Below are 10,823 nucleotides of genomic sequence, written 5' to 3' on the forward strand. Positions count from 1 at the left end.
ACATTTTCCGCTAGCCTGCTCACTGGGATCGCCTCGAGTCACAAAGCACAGATACATCCACATACCACTGTGGCCTCAACAATCAACACATATCAATACAGTTACGCCCAATCATGGCCAAAATTACAATTATGCCCTTCTAACACGATCCGGGCCTACATGCACACTAACTTACATAGTCATGCATCTCAGATAAACAAATAGTCATATAACATGCTTTAAATCATAACCATGCATTTAAATAATTAAAATCACACATAAATCCCATCATGCCCTCCTGGCACGCTAATCAAGGCCCTTAAGCCTTATTAGCGAATTTGGGTCGTTACAAAAATAGCCCCAAATGAAATTTAACAAAACAAGAAAAATCCCTAATCTTTTAATTCTACCAGTTGGCTTCTCTGAAACTCACTCAAAATAGCCTCAATCATTTTTCTCTCACGCTCACCAGCTCACCCACTCGATCTATTCTCTCTCACACTCAGCCCTCTCGATTCGTTCTCTCACTCAGCCTCTGCAAGAACTCAGATCTCGTCTCTCTCCATAACGTCGAGCTGCTCTCTTTCACACTCAGCCTCGGCAAGAACCAGGCGACCCCCCCCCCCCCCGCCGACGCAAGAACCAGGCGACCCCCCCCGCCGACGCAAGAACCAGGCCACCCTGGGGTAAACTAGACTAGGCTGAGAATTAATATTGTTAATCTTTTTCCTTTCTTTCTTTTTCCATGACAACTATTTCTTGTTGCAGTTGTTAGCGTTGGTGCAGCACTCTTCTTGTTTCAACAGTTGGCTGGGATCAATGCTGTTGTATACTATTCAACTTCTATATTCCGTAGTGCGGGGATTGCCTCTGATGTTGTAGCAAGTGCTCTTGTTGGAGCCGCAATGTCTTTGGTTAGTTTCTGTGTCTTTTGTACTTGGTTTTCTAAATTTTGGTTTCACTTTGCATCATGCCATAAAGACTTCCCACTAATTCTCTTTCAAGCACAACTGTTGCATCATCCTTAATGGATAGACAAGGAAGAAAGAGTCTTCTAATCACAAGCTTTGGTGGAATGGTACTGTGTTTTTCCCCATGAACATTTATTTGTATATAGATATACGTATTTATACTTTCATCAACTGATGTAAAAAAATTATGTTTTCTTGTATTCCACTATATTCAAGAATATAGTGATAAGCTTTGTATATGTTAAAGGGTTGTTAAAGCTCTGTTTTTCTGTTAAGAATTTAATTGTAGGATTTTTTTAAGTTGTTGCTAGGTTAGTTACATTAGGGATGAATCTGTATTTAAGAACTAAGATTGCAAGGAGACTCAAACAGAAAGTAGACAATTTTCTTGTTTAGGGAGAGGAAGCTTCTAGAACTAATCAAATCTGTACTTGGGATTGCTTAGTCTTGCTCTCTTGATCCAATATTAGACTAGTGCACTGACAAGAGTCTAATCATGTAGCTTGTGAACTTGGACACTGAATCTACATAGATTATAAAGAGAAGAAAATTCTATTTTACTACCAATCAACTACTAATGAATTTATGTAGTAATCAAGAGCAAAGTTTGTACCTATCCAATAAGGTAGTGCTTGAATTAGACATATATTGATGGTACTACTTTCACCTGTTGCTGTGTTCCCAAATACATAAAATATATTTTGACAGAAGTGTGATATCTCTGAAACCTTTCAAGTAGCGTGTGGGATGTTCTGTTTTCGAGTCTTTCAATGTGAAACTTTCTCAGTTTATGGTATTATTAAAACTGATAACGCTCTTGCTGACTTGTTTAGGCTGCCTCTATGATGCTGCTTTCTCTGTCCTTTACTTGGAAGGTTCTGGCACCATATTCTGGCCCCCTTGCTGTTCTTGGGACTGTTCTGTAAGTTTTTACTTTTCATGGCAGCCTTTGAAAAGCTTTTTTTCTTTTCTTTTTTTCCTTCAAAAATAAATATAATGTAGTAGTACTCTGACTCAGTGAGTCCCTTCACATAGTGACCATTTTATCACCGTGAATTCCTGAACTTGGCCTTTTGTTTCATTAACAGCTTCTCTGCCTCACGCCCACTATCTCAGGTTCGTTTCTCTCATCCCTGATAATACAAATTGTTGGCTGAATGTTGTAGATTGATATGATAAAAAAACCCATCTTTGATAGAAACTAGTTTGATACAAATTCTCTTGTCATAATTTTAAATGAGTTATGTCCCAAGTGTACTTATGGTTTCTTTCATTTCTCTACATCCCTGATTTATTTTGTGTGTTTGTTATTACATTAAATCAGAAGCTCTTATAGTTCTGTATTATGTTCTGTGCAGAGTCTCACCCATAACCTTTGAACTTGAGGCTACTCTGCGTGTGTTTAATAAATGATTATGATTTCACATTCATTGCATTAATTCAGAAGCTCTTATAGTTCTGTATTATGTTCTGTGCAGAGTCTCACCCATAACCTTTGAACTTGAGGCTACTCTGTGTGTGTTTAATAAATGATTATTTTTTTTGTCGCAATGAAATATATATTATGATTATGATTTCACATTCATTACATTAATTCAGAAGCTCTTATAGTTCTGCATTATGTTCTGTGCAGAGTCTCACCCATAACCTTTGAACTTGAGGCTACTTTGAAATTAGCAAGGTTTCTTTGCAGGTAAATGTTGTCATAAACTATTTCTGTTTTATGTTAAATTTATAATGTGTATTTTTCTCTTTATTCACTCTGATTTATTTAGAGGAGAATGACAACATTTTATGTAATTGTTTTCTTTTCTTTAATTGTTTCTGTTTTCAGTGGGGGTATTTTTATCTTCTATTGCTTGTATTATTTCACAATTTTCACTATCTTAATACAAGTTTAGGTTTTGTTTCAAGGTTATAGTAATAATAAAAATAATGCATGTTTGTCGAACAAATGAACCAAATTGGGAATTTTCTTTAATAGTCTTTAGGTAAACTGTGTTTCTTATCTTATATATGTAAAAAAAAACACAAAATCTTATTATGCTTCGTTCTTTCTTTTCTATTTTCTATTTTTATTTTTATTAGAAACACACACAAATGACATCTTTTAAGTCTTATATGTAGAGGGAAGAGATTCACACCCAAAATACATCAGAAAATATTTCAATATGGATCATTAGTCTTATTGGGGAAGTTTTCTGCACTAAGCAGTTTTGTCTTATTGTTTTGTTTTGCTTTACATTATTTTTCTCATAATTGTATTCAGACACTTTGAGGTCATCTTCTCACGATATTAATACAAAGAAGTTTCTTTTAGAAAAATAATTAGTATTTATTTTTTCCCATCTGATACTGTTATGGCTGCAGTTTTTTTCCCTTTCAATTTGGTCAATTTTTGATGTGTTTCATCTGTTTTAACATTCATTATTAGCAGACATTATGAACTAAGTTAAAGTACCCAGTATTTTGCTTGAGATCCTACCAAGGATTGTTGGGTACTTTTTTTTGAGCTGACTAAGGGTTGCAGGGGTTTGGTGCAATGACCCATTATGATATAATCAATGTTCAGCCTGACTAATGTTTATTAGCTTAAATATTGTTTTAAAGATTTCACATATTTGCCTGTATTTACTTTTAGGAATATTTATTATTATCGTTGTTTGAGATTATTTTGTTATTTATCATTTTATGTATTTTTATTATTTTATTATGTTTTTGCAGAAGAGAGCTGGCTAAGGAAGTTATTGAACTTTTGACCACTGCTGCAGATGGTGCTAAATCTTTGATTGATGCTAGTGATAGGCTGATATTATATGTTGAATTAGCTCGATTATATGGTACTCTTGGTTATGAGCATAAGGCGACGTTCTTTTCAAGGCAGGTAGCTCAGTTATATTTGCAACAAGAAAATAAGTTGGCTGCTATTAGTGCTATGAATGTTTTGGCATTGACAACAAAAGCATATCGTGTTCAGAGTACAGCATCTGTTTCTAGATCTTCTGTTGTAAAAGTGAGTATATAAATATTATCTGGGAGATGGTTTTTAATTTTTGGGGATCTCATGTCTTTACGTGTATTAAGCAGCATTCTTGGCTCATATCATTCATTTGACACGAGGAGTTGGGTTTCACTTTGTCTACTTTGATTGTCGGTGGACTCTTATGTTTCTTATAGCTATTTTAGAGCTCGTTCTTTACCACTATCTGTCATTTATTAGACATTTTTTTTTAAATTTTCACTGACCAGATCCTCTTATTTTGTGGAACATATCTTGTAAATATGTTGTTAACAAGTTTATTTGCCTTTATCTTACTTGGAAACTTTACTGAAGGAGGCTGGTGTAACGACCCGGATTTTCAAGACTCGATAATGCGAAAATATTAATGTTTTCATTTAACAAAATGTCTCAAAAACCCGTATAAAAAAAAACTTTTTAAAAAGTCGTATGGCCATACTTAACATTTAGTTACAAACATGTTTTACAAAGATTAGAGTGAGCCTAGTTTAGGAAAATTACACAACATTTCCAAAAATAAAAAGGCTTCCCAAAATGTCGGTCCACATGTACATTTGCAAGGAAGACTCCAACGCTCACTGCTCTGCCTTGCCTTTGCTCTTACCTACAACATGAAACAACTAGGTAAGCGAAAACGCTTAGTAAGATCAACTTTCAAACAAAGCATGTAGAGAATTAGGGTTCCGGACCCATCCGGACCCTACACAATCAATTTCAAGAGCGCTAAAGCATCCTGGCAAACTTATGGTCATGCCTGATAACCAATGATAAATTAATTCGTAACTAGATAAAAATCCTGCACTCAGAAAATCCCAGAACAAGCAGATATATTATATCACAACTATATCTTACCAACAATTATATCCCTGCACTCAGAAAATCCCAGAGCAAGCAGATATATTATATCACAACTATATCTTATCAACAAATATATCCCTGCACTCAGAAAATCCCAGAGCAAGCAGATATATTATATCACAACATAATTCGAGACCAACGCTCGACAATTTCCAACAATTCATGCGTAACGCGCCCTCCAACATAATTGCTAATCTGTAAAAGAGAACCGAGTCCCCACACTAAGATCTAGCCAATAAATATTCTCATCAAGGGTAACTATCGTGTTACCTGGGGCATCGCTACTTATTCAAGAGTGTAATCCAATTTACACGGTTTTACGGAGACTTCTATGTTAATCAGTGGTGCTGGTGAGCAGCTGCCCCTAGGGTGTTCAACCTCACTCAATCTTGGCAACCCCTAGTATCTCTAGGCACTCTCACGGAATGGCCAATATTCACGGCTGCTATCCGGGAATAACTTATCAGAGCACTTGCTCGGATTCTAACCGTCCAATGATTAAGTAAGCATGAGGGCCCCTAGGTCCCATTTATCTTGGCGCCCCTAGGTTTAACCAGATTATCCTCATCTCATGGCCACTCGTCGCGGTAATGAACCGGACATAAATAAAATCAAGCAGTGTGACGGGGATCAACCGTCTAGGATATGATGAACTTCTACCGTTCATATTTTCTAAATCAGCACTCACTAGACTAACGTCTCTAAGCAACTTTCTATGACAGCCTATATATATGCATGTATCCCTATACTAACATACCAGACAATAATCATTTCATGTTGCAGCCATACAATATAAGTTGACTTACTTGGAGTCCTTAGCCCTCAGCAGGTTTTCACCCTCCAACGTTCAGTCCAGTTACGCTTAGCCAATACTGTAGTTATCCATACAGTATACTCGGATTAATTATGGCACTAATAATTCATTATTATTATTTTGGGTAGTTTGGTCATTTTAATAAAAGTCATTTGTAAGGATTTATAATCCTTATTTGGTTTTAAACCTATTAAGGAAAGTCATACAAAATATTCGATACTAAACCCTAAGTCTCGGGGAGACCTATCCTAAGGTCTCGATACCTAGGCTCGGGTATCACAATGGTATTTCCCCACAACCCACTAAAAATCTTATTCTTTCAAGGTATCGCTATTAACCCGCACTTTCGACTAGTCGGTTAAAATATGTAAGATTTTAGCCGGTATTATATCCAGAAAATACAAATAAATTCCTTAATTATTTTTAAAGAAAATAAACTCTTTAAATTTTCCTTTTAGTTTTCTTAAGGTTTTAATATCTAAAAACCGATTTAAGAAAATTGCCTAATTTGTCTTAATTAGGAAAACCGTTATAAATTTCTCATCTTGACTAATTAATTTTCCAAAAGCAATTAATCAATTTTACTTACTAGAAAAATAATTCATTTAAACTTAAAGGGGTAATTTTAGTGAAAATATGATTTCAAGACTTACCAATTTATATCTTGAAATAAACAAAATTTTACTTTTTACCTTATGTTCCAAAATCTCATTTTTACACTAAGTGTGAAAAACCTATTTTTCACATTTTTAACTACATACTTCGTTAGTTCATAACTTGAAATTTACTTACCCAATTGTTACCAAAATTTCTCAATTCCATTTTTGTTATGCCATTTAGGTCTTTAAAAAATCTTAGGTCAAAATGAGCATTTTTGATTGGTGAAATCATTTTCCAACAATGAGGTAAAAATGACCTTATTTTCAAGTCCATATTTTTTCCAAACTTTGACAGTTAATAACTTTCAAACCGTTTAATATTTTCTTACCAAATTTTACAGTAGACTAATAGGTTATTCCAGAAATATGTCCACAAAATTTTAGAAAAAACTGGGTTCATTTGCCCTATACAGTGGCTGTCCAAACTTGGTTCCGAAAATAAGAATACGAAAAAACAGTTTTTTACCTAGACTTTGAAATAGCATAACTTACTCATTTCTAAACATTTTTTTGTGTTTTAAAAGCTCAATTTTATGTACTCAATCTCAACAACATCACAGTACAATTAAATTTTACAAAACCAATATACAGTGGCTGCTTGACCCCTTGGAAGTCACAGCTCAAAACATGTTTTGTTTTAGGGTATCCTACAAAACCCTTGGGGGTTTTGGTTCCCATTTTCAAAAATCAATACACATGCATCATGAAAATTATTAAACAACTACCATAACCTTATTACATCATCAACAAGAAACTCTAAGCATTAGATATACAAAATAATGCTTAAAACTAAAAACCCTACAACAAAATCATCAAAAGTAAACTTTTTACCTCTTTGGTGTTCTTGCTTAAGGTTTGGACCTTCCTATAAGCTTTCACTCCTTCAAAACCTTTCAAAAACCCTAACAAACTTCCCCCAACAACATAGTCAATTAGCTATTTGAAACTCTATGCTTAAAACTTTACAAAAGCCTAGATTAGTGAAAGTTTACCTTAGGGAAAATACTTAGTTTCCTTGGTGTTCTTGGGCTTGAAAAATGGAGAGAACACTTTGAGAGGTCTTCAAAAAAGATGATAGTGAATGAGAGATGGAGAGTGATCGGTTCTTAGTGTGGGAATTGCTCACAATACCCTTCAAAATATCACAAGGTACTTGAGTGCTTTTCTACCCACTTGCCCACTTGACCTCTTAATTAAATGGCATTTAAATTTTATAAAATTTGGGTTCACACCACTCTAAAACACCACATGGCCGACCACCCTTTGCCATATATGATCATTTCATTTTTTTTTTTTTTTAATAAAGGTTTCGTAAGAAGAAAAGTCCAAATTGGCTTTTGACACATTTTTTTCACTCTTATTAAGTTTTAATCACCAAACTTAACATTAATTAATTAAATTAAATGTCTCTCACATTTAATTTAATTAATCACATAATAAAATTTAACCTAAGGTCCATTCATGGAATAAAATTCCCCATTTCGGCAAAATTAGGCATTTAACACAAAATGCCTTAAAATTTCCATTTTCTTTTAGGTTTATTATTTTTGACCAAACTTTAACTTTTATGAATGTATTTTATGCCCAAAATATAATTGCCATGATTTTTTTCGTTTTATTTTCCGAGATTTTTACCCGATCAGGGTTTTTGTGTCGGTCCAGGACCGAAAGTCTTATCTTGACTTTTAAAATCACAAAATTCATATTTTGGCTAGCAATAACTCATGGACTACTTACAAACAAAATATAATATTATTTAAAATAATATTCTTAACCCGGGGGAAAAATCCCGACCCGAGTCGTTTAAAGGTACCCGAAAATGCAGGACGTTACAGCTGGATCAGGTCATGCTGATAGCACAAAAATGTTGCACCAGGCCGTAATCTCTCTTTTTGAGTCTCAATGGAGCACCCTGCAAATGGTTGTATTGAGAGAGATTCTGCTATCTGCTGTCCGTGCTGGAGATCCTCTTGCTGCCTGGAGTGCAGCTGCACGGCTGCTTAGGTCATATTATCCTTTAATTACACCTGTAGGGAAAAATGGTCTTGCTAGTGCACTTTCAAATTCAGCTGATAGGCTGCCTTCTGGAACACGCTCTGCTGATCCTGTTCTACCTTTCATTAGGTAAGTATACAATATCTTAAGGAGGCTATTCTACTTTTACGAGCAAATAACACGATATTTTTTAGTGATGTATGCGCACAGAATGCATAATGCTTAAGCAAGGGTAGTGCTTTACTTTGTGAGTTGTGAATTGCTGAACTGATAGACAGACTGAGGCTAGGTTCTGGCTTTCCATTCTTTGTAAAAGAAAAACTTTTCATGGTGTTTATCTTGCTATATATGTTTTTATGAATAATATGTGTATGATAATCCACTTTGATTTATTGTTTATACTTGGCTGTTGATTTTTATAATTCTTGTCCAAATCTGTCCATTATTGATAATGTGATAACTGTAGCTGATACTAACTTGCATGTGAATATTTCTTTTGCTAAACTGAGTTCTCGACTGTTGCTTTTGCTTGATCAATTTCACTTGTACATATTACTAAATCTAGATTACTATTAGAGATGGTAAACACTCTTAAATTAGAAGCAATTATGGCGACATCTGTACTGCTTAACTTTGATTTGAATACAATCTGAAATATTTGGCAACCTTAAGATATAGTACGACATAGATGCTGCTAGCATTTTTTCCCCAAAAAATAAAAATGTTATGGATGGTAGATGTTTTCCATATATATATTTGTTAACAATGGCATTGTGTATTGGCAGCACTGCCTTTCTTCCTACAAGTCAAATGAAGTGAAGGAAATTTTCTTACATTTATATCCAGTTTATTTTTAAAATGGACAAATTTGGGCAAGTTGTTCAGTTTCAGCATTCCATGCTACAACAGAACAAGGATTTGAGTTTTGTTGGATTTACAAAGCAAATGATTCTTGAAATGTGCATTTTGAGTGGCTGTGACTATCTGCAGTCATTACCAGGAATGGGACTGAAAAGGGCTCATGCACTTATAAAACGATTTACAACTTACGACCAGGTGAAGTCTTATCATTCACGACCTTGACATTTGTATCCCTTAAAACTAAATAGGCTGAGAATATTGTTCTTTTGCCCTTTGCACGTGCTTAATTACTTTTTCTTTAACTCCTTTGAATAAATGTTATAGCTAGCTAATGATTGGTCCATTTCAGGTGATAAAGCACCTAAGATACAGCATTTCTTCGGTTCCACCTCTTTATGAAGAATCATTCAAGAAAGCACTACTGACCTTTCAGCATCAACGTGTTTACGATACAATTACTGAAAAAATAGTTCATTTGTCTGACATTTATGAGAATATTGAGGATGATGGGGATTTCTTAGGGCCATATCTTTTTTAAATATAGTTTTTCTCAAGTTAAAATTTCTGCTTCTATTTAATAATTGTGAAATACTTGAGATCCCTTAACTATGTTTACAATGATACCTCAAGATATAGCTAAAGGTATAGCTGAAGGTGATCTTGATCCATTCACCAAAATGCCATTTCAGGTAATTGTTCTGCATTTACTTTTATTACTTCTTGGGGGTTGAAGAGCTTCAAGTTTACCATTATCTAGAAGTGCGTCCTCCACAATTGAATGCTATTTCTTATTGATTTACACGTTTTCTTGTTCTTAATCATTTAACTGGCAACTGCAACCATATCAATTTCTCCTATGTTAAATAGCCTAGTAACAGAAAGAGATTTTACTAATAATAAGTCATTTTAGTTTCCTAATTCCTATGTTTATATGCCATAACAGTTTGGCTGACTTTTTCACTTTCTTCTTAAAGTCCTCTATCTTTACTGGTGGCATTTATGTTTTCTTTCACCAACAGGGGACTGCTAGTGCCAACACAACTTTCAAACTCAAGAATTTTGATCTTGGAAGCGTAAAGAAAAAGCTAGATTTGCCTGTACAGAAGAATCTTCTGACTCAGTACTTCTGTATCCTTCTATTCCTTTTTCCCTGGTTTGTGTATGTAATTTTAGTCTGAAATGTTTCATATCATGGACAACAGTTCATGTACATAAATATAACTGGTTTATTTCATTAAGTGGATGTTCAGAAGCATGTGGCCTACTTGTACTGTAAGATAAGTGGCTAACAAACAAATGCTATTACTAATCTTCAACCCCGATTTGGAAATTTGTATTATATGTGTTTGAAAAGGTTCTCCCAAATGTAGTTAATTTTTTTATGATTAATGGATTAGTATGATAAAAGGTTCTATTGATTTTGTCTGCCTATTGATTATGTCTAAACTATGTTGTAATTACACAGGAAATTATGAATGAATATAGTGGTTGAAAATAGAGAAATGAAAAAATTCCCATATTCTATATGGGACGTCGGTCTCCATGAACTTGTCATCTTATGTATTGTAGGGGACGATGCTTGCACATAAATTGTCATCTCATGTACTGCAGGAAGATGACGCTTTAGTAGGAACTGTCGTCTCATTTATTAAAGTAGATGACGCTTG

The 10,823-nt window shown here is 34.3% G+C and overlaps 1 protein-coding gene across 1 annotated transcript; it reads left to right on the forward strand.

The window, feature by feature from the left end:
• The first annotated feature begins 9,763 nt into the window (after positions 1 to 9,763).
• Positions 9,764 to 10,484, forward strand: LOC133805380 (exonuclease 1-like). Its single transcript, XM_062243552.1, has 2 exons — positions 9,764 to 9,845; positions 10,176 to 10,484. The coding sequence occupies exons 1-2, from the start codon at positions 9,765 to 9,767 to the stop codon at positions 10,332 to 10,334; spliced, it is 240 nt and encodes a 79-aa protein (XP_062099536.1). The 5' UTR covers position 9,764; the 3' UTR covers positions 10,335 to 10,484.
• Positions 10,485 to 10,823: the final 339 nt, after the last annotated feature.

This window comes from Humulus lupulus, chromosome X (genome assembly GCF_963169125.1).
Source record: "Humulus lupulus chromosome X, drHumLupu1.1, whole genome shotgun sequence".
Lineage (NCBI taxonomy): Eukaryota > Viridiplantae > Streptophyta > Magnoliopsida > Rosales > Cannabaceae > Humulus > Humulus lupulus.